We start from the raw sequence: 22,726 nt of genomic DNA, 5'->3' as shown, positions 1-22,726 counted from the left end.
GCTTTTCATTCCTGTGTGTCTCTGCAGTTTCTTTCATCAAAGACTTGTAGTTTTCATTGTACAGATCTTTCACTTCTTTGGTTACTTTTATTCCTAAGTGTTTTTATTGTTTTTGATACTATTTTGAATAGAATTATTTTCCTTATTTCTTTTCTAGATGTTTTGTTGTTGAGGTGTAGAAATGCAACTGATATCTGTTAATTGATTTTGTGTCCACCCCTGGTCTTAATTTCTCATCTGTAACCTGTGAGTTACTTGTATTATAATACTTATATTACAGGTATATTTGAGTATTATAGAAAAAGCATAAAGCCAGAATAGGGCTTAGAGCACAATAAGCACTTAATAAATATTAGCTATGTTTATTGTTATGCTGATAATATAACACAGCAGTTAAAAGCAGTGGACTAAGTCTATAAATTTATATGATTCAAAAATATAATTTGCCCTCATCTATTCACTCAAGAAATATTTACAGACTCATAGATGGAGAACAGATAATAGCTAGTGTGGGGAGATTAGAGGGTGGACAGATTGGGCAAAAAAGGACTCATGGACATGGACAACAGTGTGGGAAGTGCCTGGGGTAGGGGGATGTAAGGAGACTAAATGGTCATGAAAAAAATTTAATAAAGATTATATACTCAAAAGAAAAAAAGGAAAAGAAATATTTATTGAGTATCAACAATACAGTTGTTGTTGATAACTCAATAACTGGTGTGAATACACCAGTTAGTGTTCTAGGTACTTTGAAATCACCAGTGAACAAAAACAGACGAAGACCTTGCCCTCAGGGACCTTGTATGTCAGAGGTAGGGATGTAAAGTAGAACGGAACTGTGTTAGTTACTTCAGGAATTGATAAGTGCTGTGGAAAAGGGAGAAAAGAGAAGGACAGTAAAGATGTTTGGGGCTGCCAGAGTAAGGGTGGAGGCTGGCTGAATTTTAAGCCAACAAAACAAATACAAGAAAATTTAACCAATTATCAGCTCCTGGTGATGGGTATACAGCTGTTTGTTACAGTATTTCTTTTGCGTTTCTATTATTTTCTCTCAAAATTCCTCTCTATGATACAAGAGATAAAAAACAATGAGTCTGAAATATAAAGGGAACTGGCCAAGAAGCAGAAAAATGTGAAAGGAGCTAAATGAGATATACTTTTTAAAAAGAATCTAATGTAAATATTGGAATTTTAAAGTCCATTAGAGATAGAAATGAGCAAAAGCACAACACAGAAAATTAAAGCTATATAGAAGACAAGGGTGAGAATAAATATAACCAAATAAAACCAGAAAAAAATATACCCAAAGAAACAATTGCAGATACAATAGGACATACTTTTGAGTAAAGTCCTAAACAAAAGTGTTAAGAAATAAATTCAAACCTAGACATATCCTGGTAAGACTGTTGTAAAAGCTGTTAACTAACTACCCCTACTTCCTTAGTTCCTTTTTGTTAGGTGCAGCACTGTGCCAACTTTGAACCTGTTTCCCAGCCCCTTGCTTCTTCCTGCTGTATAGGATATGGATGACAGCTGGATCTGCAGTGGCACCCCGTGCCCACGTGGAGACGCAGGAGAAGGAATGGGAGCTAAGAAACACACATTTAGTGCTTACATGGGGGATGATTAAAGCAAAAAGAAAGATGGTAGACACTGGGGCCCATGCAATACCAGCTCTGGATTCTACTTCTGGATCCCTTTCTCTCTCTCTCTCTCTCTCTCTCTCTCTCTCAGCCACCGTGATCTGAGTTTTCTGTAAAATGCAATTGAGCCCACTTTTCACTGAAACAAATTTGAACTATAAACATCTGCGGAAAGGATTGTAATCCAGTAATTCTCACTCAGGCAAATTGCTAATGGAAGACAACAGAAAGGCATTCTCAGACACGTGTGCTACAAAGTACCTAACACCCATGTGCCTTTTGTACAGACATCGATGCAATTCTCTCAGCACCATGCCCAAGCTTTGTAAACCTGGATGAATTATTTACTATCCTGAAGCCTTGGTTTGTTTATCTAATAACTGTAGAAAATGTTACTTACTTTATAGAATTGTTAATAAAGGTTAAAGACAGTTAACATATGCCCAGTACTTTGGTTAGTGCTTAGAACTCTTGGGGGGAAAAAGAAAATTTATTGGAAGAATCAACTTTACCATGAGAAAGATCAAAACATCAAGAAGGAGATATATTTTTATTTGATATTGTTCAGAAATATCTCTACAAGAAAAGAGGAAAATAAAAGTTTAAATTTTATAAAGGAATGATATGCTGGTATTGAATCAAGAAAATACAGGAAAAGAAGATAATTAAGAAGAACTTACACATCAAGCTTAGTGGAACAAAATATAAGAGTCAATGACAGGCTTAATTATTTGTTATTTAGTATAGAATAAAATGTATTTTAAAACAATGGGGAGTTGATCAATTAATTATTCATTCAGTGCTTTGGGCATAACCAGGTTGCCATGTGGGGGAAAAAAAACCAAGTTAAATCCTTAGCCAATATCACACGTCAGAATAAAATTTTGAATGGATTGGGGAATACAATGTGTTAGAACACAGGTGAATAAACTTGGGGAGGGAGAGATTGTTTTAAATGTATTAAGAAAGGCAGAAATAGAATACAAAAGAGAGATAAATGTGACTAGAAAAATCTCCAAAAATTTAGACTCTTATGTCAGAGTTTTGTTTGAAACAATTAAAAAGTAATTGATGTACTCAAGAAATTTACGTATTTACAAAAAAAGACATACATCTCCCAATAAGGAGGTTTTATTAACAATCAGACAAGAACACAGAAATGCAATTCACAAAAGAATATCTTGAAATGACCAGCACACAGCCCTGCTGGTAGTCAAAGAAGTTGGGGACACACTAAATACCTAACCATCAAGCATTGATTAAGTAAATTATGGTAATATCCATAGGGATACCTATGTCATAAACATTAAAAATGTCACAGGGTAATATTTCATGAAGTGGGAAATAATTACTATGGAAATAAGTTTGATGAAAGTTGGTATACTCTATGTTTCTGTTTTTATAAAACGAAACATCAGGTGAAAAAGAAATTATATCTACCTATCAATCAAGCAATCAATCAATCATCTCCTGGACAGATCAAAATGTTAATATTATTTTTAGATTAGGGAATATAGGAGCCTCTCTTTTTGTGGTTTTCAGTTTCAAACTATTCTGTAGTGAATATGTATTTCTTTGCTAATTAGAAAAGAAAAACAATATATATGTATACATGTGTGGTGTGTGTGTGTGTGTGTGTGTGTGTATGTATCCTCGCCCAAAGACATGACATGACTATTGATTTTAGAGAGGAGAAGGGAGGGAGAAACACTGATGTAAGAGAGAAACATCAATCAGTTGCCCCTTATACATGCCCCAACTGGGGACCAAACCCACAACTTAGGCTTGTGCCCTGACTGGGAATCAAACTCTCAACCTTTCAGTTTATGGGACAGTGCTCCAACTAAGTGAGCCATACTGGCCAGGACCAGAAAATCAGTATTTTTAATGTTTGTTTAGACAAAGACACAGGAGATAGCTTTAAGGGATACCCACTGGCCATATGTGGGACAATTTAAGCATCATAAAGAATAACAATGGAAAGGATTATTGGAAGGGAATGGAAAGTTCTTTATAAAACAATGCCACCTAGTAAATTACATGAGAAAATCAATATTCTGCACTTCCAGTGTAATAAATTGCCAGACATTCATTAGCAATGAGGTAAAGATCATTGAGGGAACGGTTGTTAGGGTTTTACAGTTTGACATCCCCCCCACATTACATAATATCACAAATGGAGAGATGTGGCTGACACCACCTTCCAGCCAAGTGATCAAACTTAGCACACACTGTTGTTTGTGCAATCAGAAGTACACAAATATCACCTCTGTACTTTCCTTCCAAAATGTTTAACCTGGATCTAATCATGAGGAAACGACCAGACATACCCACAATGTGAGGCATGCTCAAGTCAACTGACCTGAACTCTTCAAAAAGCAGGACCAAAGAGGGCACGAGGACAGTGCAAGATTCAAAGATCCTGAAGAGACAGCGCCAAGTGCAGTACTTGAACCTATGGCCAATATTATTGGGACCACTGAGGAAATTTAAAAAGATATACATTTAAAAATTTACTAATATCAGCTATTATAATTTAATGTCAACTTTTTAGATGTGAAAATGTTATTGTAGTTATGTAGGAGAATGGTCTTATTCATAGGAGACACCTGACAAAGAATTTAGGAACAAAATGTCAGGATGTCTTATTTCCAAATGGTTCATCAAAAATACACATTTTTGATGTGTATTTTGATGTGAGAGACTTCTGGTCAAGATGGCAATGTAGGCAGACGTGGCTCACCTCTCCAGACCACCACATCAAAATTACAACTAAAATAGAGAACAACCATCACTCAGGAACGCCAGGAACAGAGTTAAAAGGAATTAATTCTACTTGACAACTACGGAATTAAAGAAACCACATCCATCTAGACTGGTAGCAGGGGTACAGACATGGAATGGGCTGGCCCCACACCCATGTGAATAAAAATTTGAGAGGGATATCATGGGAGGGAGGAGTCCCAGGCCCACAACAGGCCCCCCAGGCCAGCCCATTGCCAGAAAGATAAGTACCCACAACTTCTGGCTGCAAAAACCAGTGGGGATTGAGCTGGTAGAGAAGGCTGATGGAGCCCTAAGCATTTCCTCCTGGGGAACCAACACACAGACTCACCTACTCAGACTTGCTCCTTCTGAGCTTCAGCACTGGGGTGGCAGCTTGAATGGCACCAGTGGTATACAGGGAGAGACTGAAGTGTCTGGCATCAAGGTGAGCAGAGGCCATTGTACCTTTTCTAAATACTCCCCATGCAGAGCCAGCAAGCTGGTGCCATATATGAGACTCCATTAACCTGGCCAACACTATTTGACCCACCTTGGAGATCCCCAGAGACTATGCCTCAGCAGAGTTTACAGACCCACCCAGTTTACAGACCCACTGAAGCTGCTTTTCCATATGAATGGCTGGTCTTGGCTCATGCTTCACGACTTCCTAAATCCTCTCAAATAAGCAACAGCTGGCCTCTGTGAGCCCCAGATCCAGCACTAGCAGCAGCTGCCAGCCTAGATTCACAGCTTGGCTTCACTTGGGAATCTCCAAGCTCAGCACAAGTAGCAGCCATCTCAGACTGCTTTACAGCTCAGGCAGGGTGCCCTGGGCAAAACACAGGTGGGGGCTGACCTTGGCCTGCACCACCCGGGAAACTGGGGAAGCACCCAATAGACAGCTACAGGCCACTTTGGAGCATTACCACCCTCCCCCTGCATAGCTGACCTTCCATGGAGGGTGGAGGTTGGTGGTCAGTGATCACAGCCAGTCCTTGTAGCTGACTGGCCTGGGTAACTCCTCCCATCCATCTGCCAAAAGCAACCAAGGCTAACTAAAAGAGGAGGGTGTACTCAGCCCACACAAAGGGTGCACCTTGAGTACCCAGCTTGGGTTATAGGGGAGGCTGTGCCACTGGACACTACAGGACACCTACTACATTAGGCAACACTACCAATGTATGGAGCCAAAGCAGCTCTACCTAATACATAGAAACACAGGGAGGCTGCTAAACCAGGAGATAAAGAAACATGGCCTGAATGAAAGAACAGATCAAAACTCCCGAAAAAGAGCTAAACGAAAGAAAGATAAGCAGTCTATCAGATGCAGAGTTCAAAACACTGGTTACAAGGATACTCAAGGAACTTAGTGAGGACCTCAGCAGCATACAAAAGACCCAGTCGGAAATGAAGGATACAGTAATAGAAATAAAGAGCAATTTACAGGGAAGCAACAGTAAAGTGGATGAAACAGAATCAAATCAATCATTTGGAACATAAGGAAGCAAAAAACAACCAATCAGAACAACAAGAAGAAAAAAGAATCCCCCTAAATGAGGACAGTATAAACAGCCTCTGGGACAACTTTAAGAGGTCCAACATTCATCTCATTAGGGGTGCCAGAAGGAGAAGAGAAACAGCAAGAAATTGGAAATCTATCCGAAAAAATAGTGAAAAGGAAACTTCCCTAATTTGGTGAAGAAAATAGACATGCAAGTCCAGGAAGTACAGAGAGTCCCAAATATGATGAATGAAAAGAGGCCCACTCCAAAACACATCATTAATAAAAGGCCAAAGGTTAAAAAGAGACTCTTGAAAGAGAAAAGTAGGTCCCAGAAGGTTTCCAGGTGGGAGGGGCATGGGGGAGAATGGGTGAAGAGGTGAGGGGATTAAGAAGTATGAATAGGTAGTTATAGAATAGCCATGGGGATGTAAAATACAGTACAGGAAAAGGAGTAGCCAAAGAACTTAACCACATGACCCATGGACATGAACAATGGTGAGGGGATTGCCTGAGGGAGTAGGGGACGCTGGGTGGAGGCACAGGGAAAAAAATCAGGATAACTGTAATAGCATAAAAAATAGAATACAATTAAAAATACATTATGTGAGAACTAGAATAAATAATCCAGAAATTGATATGGAACCACAAAAAAAAAAACACTAAATAGTCACAGCAATCTTTAAAAAAAGAACAAAGTCAGAGGAATCATGCTACCTGATATCCAACTAGTCAAAACAGCATGGTACTGGCCTAAAAACAGATGCATAGATCAATGGAACAGAATAGAGAGCTGAGTAATAAACCCATGCATATATGGCCCATTAATATTTGACAAAGGAGGCAAATACATACAATGGGGTAAAGACAGTCTATTCAACAAATGGTGCTGAGGAAATTGGACAGATACATTAAAAAAAAACAAAAAAAGAAACTAGACGACCATCTCATACCATATACAAGAATAAATTCAAAATGAATTTAAAGACTTAAATGTAAGACTCAATACATTAAAACTCAAAGAAAAAACATAGTAAATTCACAGACCTTTTTTTTTAGTAGTTTTAAAAAAATATATCTTCTTGGGAAAGGGAAACAAAAGAAAAACAAATGGGGGGAGAAAGGGAAAACAATGTGACTACATCAAACTAAAAACTTTTTGCACAGCAAAGGAAACCATCAACAAAATGAAGAGATAATTTGCTGAATGGAATAACGTACTTGACAAGGGGTTAATTTCCACAATATGTAAAGAACTTATACAACTCAATAACAAAACAACAACAATAACAAAACCCCCAAACAATCCAATTTAAAAAATGGGCAAAGGACCCTGATAGACACTTCCCCAAAGAAAATATACTGATGGCCAATAGACATATGAAAAGGTGCTCAACATCACTAATTGTCAGAGAAATGCAAATTAAAACCACAATGAGATATCATCTCACACCTGTCACAATGGCTACCATCAATAAATCAACAAACAACAAGTGTTGGCAAGGATATGGAAAAAAGGGAATCCTTTCGCACTGCTGGTGGGAATGCAGATTGGTGAAGCCACTGTGGAAAACAGTACGGAGGCTCCTCAGAAACTTAAGGTTAGAACTGCCTTTTGACCCAGCGATTCCACATTTGGGTATATATCTGAAGAAACCCAAAGCACTAATTCAAAATAATATATGCACCCCTGTGTTCATTATAGTGTTATTTACAACAGCCAAGATATGGAAGCAACCCAAGTGCCCATCAATAGGCAAATGGATTAAAAAAAAGCTGTGGTACATACATACAATGGAGTATTACTAGGCCATAAAAAGAATGAAATCTTACTATTTGTGGCATGGATGGACCTAGAGGGTACTATGCTAAATGAAATGTTAGTTGGGGAAAAACAAATACCATATGATTTCACTTATATGTGGAATCTAAAGAACAATATAAATGAACAAACAACACAGAAGCAAACTCATGGTTGCCACAGGGGAAGGGGCCTGGGTGAAAAAATGTGAACAGACTGAGAAGTACAGATTGGTAGTTACAAAACATTCCCTATGATGTACTTTATATCCTCATGTAAAGTGCAACATAAGGAACAGAGTCAATAATATTCTAATAACTCTGCATGGTGTCAGATGGGTACTGGAAATATCAGGGGGTCCACTTTGTTGCACACTTGAAATGAATACAAAATATAAACTGTAAGTGAAAAATTAAAAAAATATATGTGAGAGGCAAAATGTTACCAACCGGTGACTATAGATGAAGTATTCATTGTATTATTCTTTCAATTTGTATCTGTAGGTGAACATTTTCTAAATATAAACCTTTGTGGAGGGGAAGTTTCCACCTTTGTAGAAATAATAGGATAAAAGCATAAGTGAGACTTGAGGGGTATGGCAGATAAATACATGTGTAGATCTTGTTTGGCTTTTGATTCAAACCAGCCCACCATAGGAATACGTTTATGAGGCAATCAGGGAAGTTTGAATACTGAAAGGATATTTGGCGAAATGAAATATGAAGCTGGTGAGATTAGATTCACCATCTGATAACTACAGAAGCTGGGCTGTGGGGTACATGGGGAATGCTTGTATTATCCTGTCTACTTTTGCATGTATGAAAATTTCCATAATGAAAAGTTAGGGGGTACAACTTCAAATTACACACTAACATTGTACTTTGTGTATTTCCATGGTTTTCTATTATGGGATAAAAGATTACACAGAAGAATGATAAGTTGTGAAATCAAGGGTGGTACCTGAGTTTGTCCCTACGAGCTCAGTGATTTTAATTGAATTTGGTTGGGAGCCTGGGAGGTGAAGATTTTGTGGAAGTACTGTGATTGTCTTTCCTTTTCTCCCCTTTTGTTGTATTTTCATTCTTTCAATTTCCACCATGCACGAGGTGTCTGACCACCATAAAGAAAAGCTAGAGCTGGGGCATGTCCTTACCACTTCTAAAGCCCATGGAAGGCTATTTATTGCTTCTATTCAAGTCTGAGAATCTCAAGATGGCCTGTTTAATTAGGTCTGTATTAGCTAGGAGAACTTCTATTGTCCTGAACATTCAAGATGCTATGGGGGCTGCCCATGCTAACTGAACATTCGGGTGAGGACAGAACATGGTTTTGAAGGAATGATCATTCAGAAAGATCACCCCACCCCCAATTCCATAGTTGTACAGGAGTTGCATGTCGGGTCTAGTCGGGCATGCCTTAGGAAACGGTCAGCAAGTGGTCCGGTCCCACAGTGGTTCTAAGCAACTTCACTTTTAGTCTCAGGTAAAATTTTGCAATCAGTGAGGACAGTAGTTTCTTTGTTGTGATTTGTTTTTGTTTTCTAGAAGGGTACAGGACTCAAATACAATGTGAATTGGACACTCATGCCTTAAAGCTTTTAAAAGGAAACATCAGAGAGTATTCACTACCAATAGATAATCTAAGCCATAAAGAAAGAGGGAAACACAAGTCAGTAAGATTATGTGTAGGTACAGACATACCCAACTCTGAAAACGGTGAAAAATCAAAACAAGACCCGTGAGGGGCAGATGTAGGAAAACAGATTAAACCAGATTGAGAAGGGCGATTAAATCTGGGACCAAAAAGGAAAATAAGTATCTTGGAACTGATATCTATAGTTGCTTAAGTTAGTACCCAAAAGAATGAAAATGAGTTACACACTATTATTTAACTTCTGAACAGTAGCTTTCATTATATAGACTAGATAATATTCATGAAAATAACTTAGAAACTGTAAAGTGTTCACAAATATAAAATATACACATCTGATAATGACTTCAGTGCTGCCCTCAGACTGTTTCTGTGATGTCTTTGTAATAATTGTGTGCTTAAGAGATTAAAGTTTGGACTTGTGATTTGGGCTTTTTAATTTCAGTACCTTTAAGGTCAAGTAAAAGACATTTATATGGAAACCATGAATTTCTTTCATCAAATCCTCTTTATACTTCTCTTTCATATCACTTCTGATTTATGTGGCAGATTTTAAATGGCCACCTTTCCTACAGCCTTTTCTCCTCTGTCTCCTACACTTCAGTGGGGTCAACAGTGACTTGCTTTGACAAATACATGCAGTGGATGCCTGGCAGCTTCCACTCTTGCCTTCTTTGAATGAGTGACTAGGCCTGGGTGAGCCTGGTGAGGAGGAGAGACCATGTGGCTGACAGTCGGTGGGCAGCCAGCAACCCAGACAGCATGAGGCCTGTGCTACACAAGTGGACTCAGACAAGACCTCAGAACTGCCCAGCTGAGCCCAACCGAAGTGCTGACCCACAGAACAAGTTCATCCCCTTTTCACGCAGACACATTCTAGGATCTGGGGATGACCATCATGTTCCACTTCTATCAACTGCTTTCAGCACCCCCGCTCTGATGTGATCTTTGCTCATCTGACGTTCCTCTGGTTTTCAGGCCTCATGTTGACCTGGCCACTCTTCTCTGCACATTCCAGCTTGCTGACTTCCTCTTTAATTTGTGTAGTACTCAAATTGAAGCATTTTAAATATGATTTGTACTTTTACTGCAGTGTCTTTGTTCTTGTTTTTCCCAACACTTGCTCATAACACATCCTGTAGCAGGAGCTTCCCCCTTAGTTCCTTCCCCCAAAAGCAACATTTTCCTTATCCCTCGAAGTCTCCTCGACAGAGCTTCTCCATTGGAGCTTGTTCCCGACCCTAGGTCCCCATAGGAAGCACGTGCCCAGCTCTTTGTCCTGGGCATTAGGCCAGCGTGCAGGGTCTGGTTCCTTAGTTAGGCTATGAAGTCCTTGGAAAGTGACTTTATTTTTGTACCTTAACACTGCATGGTATGTGGTACATGTCAAGTGCTCAATAAATGTTTGAGCTGGATACTTATGTAATATTATTTGGCTATTAAAATATATTATCTTCTGGACCATTTTCCCCCACAAGGTTATCAAGAGACAGTCACGTTCCTGTTTCAGTCAAGACTTGGGACCATGTCTACTGAATCTTCCTGTCTACCACCACAGCCCATTAAGAAAGATAATTTTTGTTTTGAAATTACTTTTTCAGCTATCAGTGCTGCCTTTAAAAAAATGCTATTGAGTCTCCAAAATTTTTGACAGAGATATTTGTTTAGTATGTGTAGAGTTTATTCATTTTATTTTGGTCTTCCGCCTTTCTCTTCAAGTTTCACTTGGAGTAAGCGCAAGATTGTGCACATCCTGATGTGCTTCAGTGCCCGGCATGTAAAACAGTCTGGTTTGCTAACATGACCTCTTTTGTTATTAATTAAATAGCAGTACTTTGCAGTTGTAAAGTGCCTTACCATTTGCATAGTGTTTTACCATACCTTACCTCATCTGAATGATGCTAGCAGCTCTGTTTAATCTGTGTATTTCCGTTAAGGAAACAGAAGTTTGGAGAGATAGGTCACATGATCGGAAAGGGACCAAGGCAGGACCTGAGAGATGTAGGTGCTCATTAACCACCTGCAGTCCCAGTGCCTCACATTCATTCCATTCTTTCCTGGTAAGAGATGATTCTCCCTGACTGAGAACAAAGGAGAGTTGAATAGCTTTTTCTCTTTGCATTCCCTGCCCTTGTCATTCTTCTCTTTCATTCCTCCAACTTTTAAGTACTTTATCTTTTTATTCTGAGCAGGCTTTGAATTTGTCTTGAAGTTAGAATTAGGCTGGCTATAGGGATAAGGGAAAGAAACACACTCACTGTGTCAGGGGTTGCCCTAGGTGCTTTCCCAGGTTATGAGACCATTGTCATCACCAAGCAAGATGGACGACACTCCCCTTGACTTTCACAGATAAGGAAGAGGGTAACTTGTTACCTAGTACAACAGCCATCTCCTCCAAAAGAGTCTGAATAAGCATTCCAAGTAGAAACATCTCTCTGAAGTTATTTTGTGCAGAACTTGATATGCTTTAAAATTTTTTTTTGCTTTAAAGGCGGTGGGGGAGAGAGTACGATAATTTTATTTTTACATAATATTTTAATATTTAGAGTGAGTTACAGGGGTTTTACAAGACGTGGGGCATGTTGGACCTACCTCTCCTTCTCCCACTGTTTTCAGGTGGTCTCACTGTTAACATGTAAATATGTTACCTAGTAGGGGTAGTACACACACACACTTTTATCTACATTACATACCTGAACAAGAATTAGTCTCTGAGATGGCTCCTTAGAAAGAACAGAGTGTCAGCAGATGGGACCCAGGACAAGTTAAGGGTGAGTCTAAGGGTGAAGAGAAGGGCACTGGGATGTCCCAGGAAACTGGCAGCAGGGGCTGGGGCCCGTCAGAAAGGGCTGTCATCACACGCTCACCTTCCAGTTTCCTCTGGAGTTGGTTCCATTGCCACAGAAGTCAGTGATGGTGACCAGCACTTCTCAGTTCCAAGTGTTGGGCAACCCACACAGTTACCTCTCAGCCCCTACCTGCCTCCTAGTTAGGAGTGATGCCTTCTGGAGATATAAAGCATTTATGTTTTTAAAAAAAATTTTTGTTTATGTATTTAGAGAGGAAGGTAGGGAAAAAGAGGCAGAGAGAACCATGGATCGCTTGCCTTTTGCATGTACCCCAACTGGGGACCAGGTCTGCCACCCAGGCGTGTGCCCTGACGGAAGACACCCAGCAGCCTTTTGCTTTGTGGGATGATGCCCAACCAACTGAGCCACTCCGGCCAGAGCTAAGCATCTCTTTGTAAATTGAATTTCAGCATCTCAGAACTCATGGTCTCTTAACTACAAACTACTAAATATCAGAGACAGAAGGAGATGCTTTTCTATAATGCACAATCGTAAAACAATCTCTTCTTTCCTCACTTTCCAGACAACTGCAACATGACTTCCCCAGGGCCCTGATTTTCAGCACGGACGACTTCTTCTTCAGGGAAGATGGTGCCTATGAGTTCAATCCAGACTTCCTAGAGGAGGCTCATGAATGGAACCAGAAAAGAGGTGACAAATTCCTTTCCAAACTCCTGGGAAATCCCACTGTGCACCTAGATTATAGCTGCTGTATAATGAATGTGTTTTATTGAAGGAGTTTAATCAAAAGTTCTGCCATTTTTCCCCCCAAACAGAACGCCAAACCTCCCTAGATTCCAGGAAAAAGAAAATGATCGATAATGGGTCCTGAAATAGGTGGCATTAACGTTGTGTGATGAGGACATGCTGTAATAAAAATGACAAGATATGGGTACGCTCACCCTTCCGTCTGACTGTTGCGTTTTGTTCACTGTTGTATAACATTGTGTTGCAGCAAGAAAAGCAATGAGGAATGGCATATCCCCCATAATTATTGATAATACCAACCTCCACGCCTGGGAAATGAAGCCTTATGCAGTCATGGTAGGAAGAAGTATCATTCTGAATTTTCAGTTACGGGCATTTTGTGAGAAATTGAAACTTTTGTTCTTTTCTCATTTCCTGATCTTCCACAATTTTACACTTATTAACAGTTCTCTCAGAGCAGGTAAAGAGCTGTTATTTTCGTGTTCCTCTGCTATTCAATGGCTCAAATTTGCTGACATGCTAATACCACCTCAGGGTACAAGTTTTAAATAGCCCTTGGTCAGAATTTTTTAGAGCTTTTCTGTCTCAGTTATTTTCCTGAGGGAAGGTCGGCATGGAGCCCCCACTGAAACCTGCAGAACAGTTGTTGATGATACTAGAGGGCAGCCGTATCGGTGTTGCTGCCTGGGGGCTCCAGGGCAACGTAAGTTTTTCGTTTACAAACAGATGTAAGAGTAACATTGCAACTGTAGTAAGACACCCGCATACAAATATAATCATTCAGTTCTGTATTCTCAGGACAAAAAGAAACAGTAAGATGAATACAACAAAGTGCACATTTCTTTTTAATTTAGAAATGTCTGATCTGTTTTCAGACATGTTTCATCTCTTATGCTAGTGAATTTTCAACTCCTAGTGGGTGCAGGAAGGAGGCAAGATCCAGACAGAGTCAGGGGCAAGAAGACAGCTGAGTATTCTGTTTTCGCCACACGAATACCTTCCAAATATGGCAGCCTATTTTTTAGGTCTCTTTTCACATTTTTGGCAAAATAACTTACATTTGGGTGTGCTTTTCTCTAACTATATTCCCACCAGTTTCACTCTGGCCCAGAGGGTGGGACTTTGGTAAATGTAGGAGGAAATGAACATAAACCTCGTGGTCATTTCAGTTCATGAATCAAAAGTCCACTAGAGAAAGAAATGAACAGTGGGGGGTGGGAGGGTGGGCATGAAGGGGCAAGTTAATTGAGGCACAATGCAATTCCAAGAGCTAGGAGGAAACTGAGTGACTTAGGAAAGTCATGTTTATTTTTATTTTCTGGGCATGGACAATTTTTTCAGCAGCTTGCAGCTACTAATAAGACCCAGAAATCAGACATTTTCCATACATGATACTTGAATCCTTCCCTAAGTAGAAGTGGTCATTTAGAAAATGAAGAGAAAATATTTCTACTTGGCTCTTTTTATTGAACTTTATTATTGAAAGTTCAGTTTGAGATAAAAACATAATAGTCAATTTACGAACGCAATGGATATTTGGGTGTCTATGTGGAAACTCTAATAGTTTTCTAAATTCAGGGAAATGGGCACAGTGCACTGAGCCACGCTGTCCTGTAAAGCAGGGAGAGCTACTTTTGGAGGGAAGAGTGTCAGGGATGGGGGATTACTTTTATTTCATAGCTCTGTTCCTATGGTACTGCCATGTCCTAAACCAAGTCATAAGGAATAGAATAAGGCATTTGGTAGACATAAATCTATGGTAATCATATTAGGGACTTTGAGAACCCACTGAGTTCACTGCTCATTCCTGTGGACAGGATGTTTCAATGTAGTTCAGCTATTTTAAAAAATGTCCAAAACAAAGAACCTTTATAATTTTCCTACACAGTGTATAAAATAGACCAAACTTTATCATTGGGAACCATAATATAACCTGAGAGTTACTAAGTATGGCTACAAACCAACTGTATTTATTAAGATAAAGTGAGGCACTGGCTTACTAGTTAAACAAAAGGAATTTTAGAAAAGATTTGTAGCGAATGTAAATGACAGTATAAACATTCCCATAAGTACATATTATGTGTTCAATGTTTTATGTACTTTTGAAAAATCAGGCACTTGAAAATAACTATGAAGTTATATTCCGAGAACCTGAGACTCGCTGGAAATTCAACGTGCAAGAGTTAGCCAGGTACTTCTTTGTTTTTCTAGCTCCTCACTGTGTGTCCTGCTGTTTTCAGGTATTTCAGACCGAACAAAAGAATCTTTTCAGGCTGGAAATGGACATGGTAGTTTTCAGGCCAGAAATGGTAATTCTTAGAAACTGATAAGTTGGGAATTATGAATGTGAAGACTTTAGTTTTGGGTCAGTTTTCTGACATAATACTAAACAATTTTGGCTTGGACTAGGTCCTTTAAAAGACTACATTTAACATTTGGCTAAAATGCTTCTTCATTAATGGACACATAAAAGTACTTTCTTCTGCATGGGATTGCACGTCAGTAGTGTTTTTGCATTTAGACTAAATATCTTTAGATGTTGAACAGTCTGTGGCTCATTTGTGATCCTGATGCTGCTTCTACTTTATAAAGCAATAAATGTCCAAATAATACTAACTTGTTGATTGAATGCAAGGGTTCTGATGTTAATTATCTCTGTTATTTGATAATGTCAATGATTTAAAGTAACCAGTGAGAACAGGATTTACTTTTTTAGGAATAAGGCTAGTCCATAATAGCTTTTCCAAAGTGGGTTTGAGAACCAAAACCACCTGAACTGGATGTGAAATCGTAGCTCGTGGACCCCTTTCTGTGGTTGAAATCTTCAGGAATTACAGTTTGACCTATGACCCCAGTTGATTCTCATGCCCACGGAATTTAAGATTGTTTAATGAGCATCCAGAAGTATATAGAATTGACTGATGTGAATCGATTGTAAATATACTCATATTCATGCTTAACAGGCAAATCTATAGTAAAAAGATCTCCTGGTGTTGTTTATGTCTTGAAGCACAGAACTGAGATTTGCAGAAACAAAGCACTTCTGATGTGTTAGCTCTCTGCAAGCCTTAGGGTGGCTGGGAGCGTGCAGGGCAGCATGAAACAGCAGTGGAGCGTGAAAGCGTCCTGCGTAACAAGATGTGCTTGTCACAGTTAATCCTGACAATAGAGAGTGCATACCTATGTAATAATACAGGACAAGTGCAATACAAGTAACTCATTTTGCTATGTGGCCTTAACTAAATGTTTGCATGTTTTTCCATGTAGAAGAAACATTCATGGAGTCCCAAGAGAAAAAATACACCGAATGAAAGAACGGTATGAGCACGATGTTACCTTTTACAGTGTGCTTCATGCGGAAAAACCAAGCAGAGTGAGCAGAAGCCAGGACAGGAGCAGCGCATCGCCTCCCAACCGGGCAGGACACTGGAATCCTTACGCGGAGTTTCCAAACCGGAGGGCTCCTGGGGGTTCCGCACACGAGAGCTCCTTTAACAGAAGGGGGGGCAGTCACCACGGGTATTAGAGGCCCGCCTTACAGGCATTCCTAGTTTTCCTAGATCAGTTTTTACTTCGATTTTTGGTATTTAGTCTTTGTTCAGTTTTAGTCAGAGCTCTAATGCCAGTGTAAATAGTTGAACTTGTACGTTTTTATGTAGAAGTCACCACAGTCATCTTCAAGAGGCATTTGTTACAGTGATTCTCTATGCATGGTCTGATGCTGGAAGTTCTGCAGTTAAGTTAAACCAACTCACTCTCCAGGGAAAGAACTACTTTGAAGCTGAACTCTGAGAACATACGTAAGAACGTAATCAATTAGTCACACAGTTTCATAAAATAAAGTGTTTATAGTGTATATAAGCTTCAGTACTACTTTCTCTGAAGTAATCTGTTTTTTTCAGGAATTCATCTCCATCAGGAAAGTTGGAAAGGTGGGAGAAGTGAGAGGCAGGAAAAATTTTAGTGCCATTGATACTTTTTAAATCTGTTTATCCAAAAATGTGAGCTGTGTGGCTGTAATGATGATATTGATTTTCCTTTAGAATGAATATACTAGAAAGTATACATCTAAGGGAATACTGTCCTTCAAAGTGGACACTTTGGGAAATTACTCCTTTATTCTAGTGACATATCATTGTTAAAAATGTCTGTCAAAGCCTTCTTAATACAAGCTACTGAGGAGAACCAGTGTCGTTATTTAAAGTCACTATTTATAGTCTTGTGTTTTAACTACCACTTCACTGAACAGTATTAAACCTAAATAACTTTTGGCTGTTGTGCTAATAGCATCAATAAAAGAAGCCTCCTTTATGAAACATTGATTTTTAATTTGAATCATTAAGCAGTTTAAAAATTTTTCCTTATATATGTAATTAGTTGGCAGCCCCAGTGTTTGGAGTGAAAGGAATTAAGCATCCCAGGATATAGGTCAGAGACAGGTATGTGAAAGTCACGCTCACTATCAGATGAGCAGTCTTGGTGTTTTACATGGCATTGACAATGAAACTCTACCACAACTCTGGAATGTCCCTCTTCTACCAATACTGAATTTGTGAATCCAAATTAAATCTCAACAGGTTGGAATCAGATTAATTTGGTGTGAGACTCTGACAGTTAAGACCATGTAGGGTGTGTGCTTTACTTCCTGTTGGCCAACAGCTTCTTGCTAACGTTTCTGTGAAGTTATTATTTTAAGTGTCATATAATGGTGCTTTTATGGTTATTAAAAATTATACACAGTGTTGCTTTATATGGATTTGTCACTGAATCTAAGCCTTTTTTGTTCTACAATATAAAAAATTTACCTAAATCCCACGGAATACCATACTGAGAACCAATTTTTCTATATCATAAATTTATTTATCTTCTTTAATAAATAGGTTATAAAAGAAAATTAACCTTATTTTTTACTTGCTTACATAATTTTATCTGTGTACTTTAGAAAGACTATTTTACTTTGACATTCATCTGACTATTGAAAGCTACTACATCTTCATTACTACAAGCAATGCATCTGTAATTCTTCAGTATCATTTTAAGAATTGGTATCTTCTTTGAATAACAAAATCTGGCTGATAAAAACTAAAATTTAGTGAATTTGAATAAATCTAAGGTATTATTATAGTTTTGCTAAATTCTGGGTGTCCAAACATGACACAAAATAGCCCTCTAAATAATCATGACAATCCACACAATCCTGCTGTGCAGGCCGAGGTGACCCTGAGGACCCTAGTCAATGTGGTGACTGCAGAATCCACTCAATCGGGAGGACCTGACTTATTTAGGATAGTGGAGGGGGGAAGAGTGTCAGAGAGCCCAAACTGGACTTATTTTCCTTTGATGTCAAAGAAGCCAAAAGGGTCAGAATTCAAGCCCTCCCAATTTATGTCTGGCTCTCTGCTTAAGACATCTAGGCCACTGGGGCTGAGTGACCACTATGGAGACATGGACCCAGGTTACAGATCCAGAGCTTTTACAGAGTTCAGAAGAACAGATTCCAGGTCTATTTGCCCTTTTTTTCCTATATGAAGCCTAAAATACTTGGTATGGAAGCATAAAAATAATTGGCTAAACGCCATCAACTTTATATATACCAGCTAGATGTGAACTAGTTTTTTTCTCCCAACTCCCTGATTTATATAGCTTTACAAACCCTCGACATTGACATCTATTATTTCATGTGTTGGTGTCTGCACCACACACAGAGATGGCACACTTTATATGCACACAGGCTGTCACTGAGTGATGAACAGATAACACAAATGCTTTTTCCATTTATTACTTATGCAGTACACACTGTTGACTTTGTAATCATTAAATTGTCACTTTGTGGGGATAATATCCACATGTCTTCCAGCTTCAGGCTTTGCTCACACAGTTCAGCCCTGTTACTGACAATGTATGAAAAGGAGGCTGTGCGCTAAACTCTCTCTTGTGGGCCAAATACATGGTGACGAGTAATAGGAGGAGGTAATAACAGTTACATTTTTAAAGGATAAAAAAATTACAGTCTTAGAAGCTTTCTGTGCCTGAAACTCAAGTTTTATCCCCTGTTCTAGAATGTATCACCAGGAAAATGACTAACACCTGAAGACCAAATTGTTTTATGAATAAAAATTACTTTAGTAAGATGCGCAAAACAACTTGAAAAGACTAGTGGAACCAACTACTTGTTATATTGATGACTTGTACAGGAGAGAAAATCATGGATCACAGCTACAGAAAGAAACAAACTGCTTCATAAAAGGATTTATCCTTGGCTTTGAAAAGTGTTTATAATTAGATTTGAAAACATATTAACCACTCTGTTGTACCCCTGAAACAGAGAATAATACTGAATGTGAACTGTAATTCAAAAATAAAAATTAAAAAGTATTTATTATATATAAGCTTAAGACACTGAAAGACCTGATCTAAGAGCTTCTCCATGCTATTAGCTCATAGAACTGCTTTTCTCTGACAGGCAGAATCAAGGATGATTTGAAAGATTTTCTAAGCTGCAGTCCAGATCATCATTTTGCTAAGACAAAATTGGCACTATAAAATATGCTTCTGATTTAAAGTATTTGATTTTTAATTGAAATAATTTAATTTCACAGATCACACTGGGATCATAAAAATGAATTAATTACACTGAGGGTTCTAATTTTCTTGTAGTTATGCTCACTTCAAGATGAACAACTGGCCAAAAGAAAAAAACAGGCATATCTTAGCTCAGCTTTTGATCAGGCAGAACTATGGTAGGACCGACTCATGCATTAAGGAAATAGAGGGTTCATAGGGGGTTACCTCTAAAAAAACCCAACCAACCAACCAACCAACCAAAAACCCAACTAAAATAGGAACTAAATTAAAGGGAATGTTATGAGTCAAAATAATTGTACTGAGAAACCTACTTTTATTTAATTAAGGACACAATCTAAAAGAAAAGGGTATGTGTAGTTAATTTGTAAAATACTTGCAGGGAGCAAATACTGTCATAAAGACTTAAAGGAGCCCCAGCTGGTACTGCTCAGTTGGCTGGCCATCATTCCACAAACTGAAATATCACCAGTTCAGTTCCTGCTCAGGGCACATGCCTGGGCTGTGGTTTGGTCCCCAGTCACGGCATGTATGAGAGGTAGTTTCTCTCCCTCCTTCTCCCTCCCTTCCTCTTTCTCTAAATGAAAAAAAAAAAGACTTAAAGGAGACATTTTTCTTGATTAGTTAATAAATATAGTCAGTTTTAAGGTCTACAACTGAAAATAAAGAAGCAGGCAAAGAACTTTCCTATGATATATGAGCACTCAGGTAGAACTGGAACCAATTCTTTTCTCATTTTACAAATATGGATGTACAGTTTGAAACTGCATGTGTGTTACAAACCAGAAAGGTTAAGAGTCAGTAACTAATTTTTGTCATTTTTGATTCTGACGCCTTTGCAGTCTCTTAGCTCTATCTTGCATTGTACTTGTGTCCTGCACGGAGCCTTCCATTCCCCCGGTACCCACAAGGGAATTCTCCTGTTCTCTGACCGCAGAGGTAAAATGGTGCCTTTTCAGTTTGAGATAGTCTCTTGAACAGGTGGGAGCAGTCCTAGTAGGCTCACCCACAGACACAAGCTGGTTTTCTCCTGCTGAACCAGACAAGAGGGCCTGGGTATTTATCAGTGCAAGTTCTTCATCAGATATTGAATCAACTTCCAAAAGAGAAGTGTCATTAAATTTTTTAAGTGGAGTTCTCTGAGGAGAACTCAGTTCTTTTTTCTTTATAGTTGTTTCATATTTGGTGCCACAACTCCGTGGTGGCTGAAATGCCTTCTGTGCAGCTGGAGAAACAAATGTACAAATGGGACTAACAGGTGGAGGTAAAGGTAGTCTACTCAAGAAATCCAAGGCTTGTCTCTTTTTGCAGTTTTTGGGGTCATCAAGTGCCTCTTCCCCTTTACAAGACTTTGAAGTCATTTGGGCTGATACAGGTGTGGGAACAGACTTCCCTTTTGGCTTACAAAGTGATAAAGGACTTTGATAGTTCATCTCACTATTGGGAGAAGACATCTAATAAAAAAAAAAAACAAATGAAAAAGTGGCAAAATATAATTATGTGCTTGTAAAACAAAATCAAATTAGCTTTTCATTAAAAATATTTAAACACACAAATACCACACACATTCTCACTTTCCTAGTGGTTAATAGGGCAGATGATTTCACAAAACATTCATATTATTATTCATATTCCTCCAGAAGGAAACAGTTTAGCAGAAGAGGGTATAAAAATGACATGAAAAGATGAATGAAGACTAACATGGTAAAAGATAAAAAAGGAAGTAAGGGCCATAACTTCTGCTTTAATCTTTTCTCTCTTTTTAGTATTAACATATGAAACAAAGATAAGCATTTTAAAACCATTTTAAGATCACAGACCGTTTGGGTTCTAATACCTACTTTTCTGGCTTTGTGACTTTTGGCAATTGCTTAACCTCTCTATGCCATAGTTCCCTCTTCTGTAAAATGGTGATCATAATTTTTATCTCAGAAAGTTCTTGTGAAGGTAATGAGTTAATATAGATACACTTACCAAGTGTTAGTTACTTAAGAATTATCATTAGCCAATATCATACTTTAGCTTGATTTGCATTTATTATGTTTTAAAGAGTTAAAATCAAACTGAGCTTAAAAACAACCTTAATTATATAGAATAGTTGTCCTAGCACAAAGATACAGGCAAAAAAGTAATTTCTATCACATGTACTTCAAATACTAAAAATGAAAGCATTTGTTTGTAAGATTGCTCCCAGGAGTGTTACATTCTGGCTTCAATAAACAAGATATAATTTCCAGATAAACTATACCTATAAAAGTCATATGATAATTAGTTACACTCTAATTAAATTTAATTACATTTTACCATGTTCAGTAGGTATATACTGTTGCCTTCATATAGAGTTATGAAATTCTTTTAACTTATATTAACTTACCAGAAACTTATTTCCTGTACCAAGGACTGTACAAGCAGCATGAAGGTCTGAAGTACATTCTTTAGTTGGGGTGCACCATTTGGGATCATTTGCATTAAGTATATGCATAAGCTTGTTTTCTGAAGCATTGCAAAATACATCAATATTCTAAGAAAATAAATTGGAAAAGCTGTTTTATAAAATGCAAACCTACACATTCATGTTTCCAGAAAGTGTTTAAAACCAGAACTATAATATTCAGATCAGAACAAAAGAATGAGACACCCCAAATTTGATAGCATCTGTCAAACAACACGCTAATGCAAAAATGCAGAACCACCATCAGTGACTCAGGAGGGCTCAGTGTTGGAGGGGCAGAGAAAGAAAGAGTGTCTACATGCATCATGGAAGAAGAGAGATTAGGAGTCATTCCCAGCCATCAAGTTTAATTAGCAAGGTGTACTGTGATTCTGGATTTGTAGCTGGAAGACTGGGATTCAGGTTCTATCTCTACTTACTACAAATAGCTGTGAATGAATCATCCAACATCTACAGAATAGTCCTTAGGAGTAAAATGAGAGAATGGCCTCATGTCCATTCCAAGGATTAATTGAAACAGATTTTAATTAATACCATTATGTGATATATAAATATATTTAGGCTAAAATGCATATGATGCAAGGGAAATAATTTTAGTATTTTCCTACTTAGGACTACGAAATTCAAAGCAAAGACAGGTATAAGTTGTATAAAATACCAGATATGGAGTTTAAAATGTAAATTTGGAATCTGCATATTATTAACTAATTACATTACCAGTTACTATGAACCACGTATTATTCTTGTTAACCAATTTCCAGTTTGCCTATATGG

General features: G+C 38.3%; 3 protein-coding genes across 5 annotated transcripts in view; 2 read left to right on the top strand and 1 right to left on the bottom strand.

The window, feature by feature from the left end:
• N4BP2L2 (NEDD4 binding protein 2 like 2) overlaps positions 1 to 12,812 on the top strand; it is a 136,919-nt gene extending 124,107 nt beyond the window's left edge. The window contains exon 10 of the mRNA XM_053657986.1: positions 12,734 to 12,812. The gene's annotated coding sequence lies outside the window, so the exon portion shown is untranslated. The remainder of the gene's footprint in view (positions 1 to 12,733) is intronic.
• Positions 1 to 17,668, top strand: part of N4BP2L1 (NEDD4 binding protein 2 like 1) — a 31,491-nt gene extending 13,823 nt beyond the window's left edge. The window contains exons 2-5 of one of the 3 annotated variants that reach the window (XM_037134498.2): positions 12,734 to 12,861; positions 13,166 to 13,254; positions 15,033 to 15,109; positions 16,186 to 17,668. In XM_037134498.2, coding sequence (XP_036990393.2) covers positions 12,734 to 12,861; positions 13,166 to 13,254; positions 15,033 to 15,109; positions 16,186 to 16,444 — 553 coding nt within the window. In that variant the 3' untranslated portion in view covers positions 16,445 to 17,668. Of the gene's footprint in view, positions 1 to 12,733; positions 12,862 to 13,165; positions 13,255 to 15,032; positions 15,110 to 15,158; positions 15,228 to 16,185 lie in introns of all 3 variants that reach the window. The other 2 variants (XM_037134499.2, XM_037134500.2) reach the window with 2 other exon arrangements.
• A 2,417-nt stretch (positions 17,669 to 20,085) lies between these two features.
• The window catches only part of BRCA2 (BRCA2 DNA repair associated), an 87,364-nt gene continuing 84,723 nt past the window's right edge, over positions 20,086 to 22,726 (bottom strand). Inside the window, exons 26-27 of the mRNA XM_037134509.2 lie at positions 21,875 to 22,021; positions 20,086 to 20,954 (exon numbers count right to left, since the gene is read on the bottom strand). Coding sequence (XP_036990404.2) covers positions 20,316 to 20,954; positions 21,875 to 22,021 — 786 coding nt within the window. The 3' untranslated portion in view covers positions 20,086 to 20,315. The remainder of the gene's footprint in view (positions 20,955 to 21,874; positions 22,022 to 22,726) is intronic.

This window comes from Artibeus jamaicensis, unplaced genomic scaffold (assembly GCF_021234435.1).
Source record: "Artibeus jamaicensis isolate MK-2021 breed Jamaican fruit bat unplaced genomic scaffold, CSHL_Jam_final contig_2002, whole genome shotgun sequence".
NCBI classification, from domain to species: Eukaryota; Metazoa; Chordata; class Mammalia; order Chiroptera; family Phyllostomidae; genus Artibeus; species Artibeus jamaicensis.
This window is presented reverse-complemented; position numbering and strand designations above follow the sequence as displayed.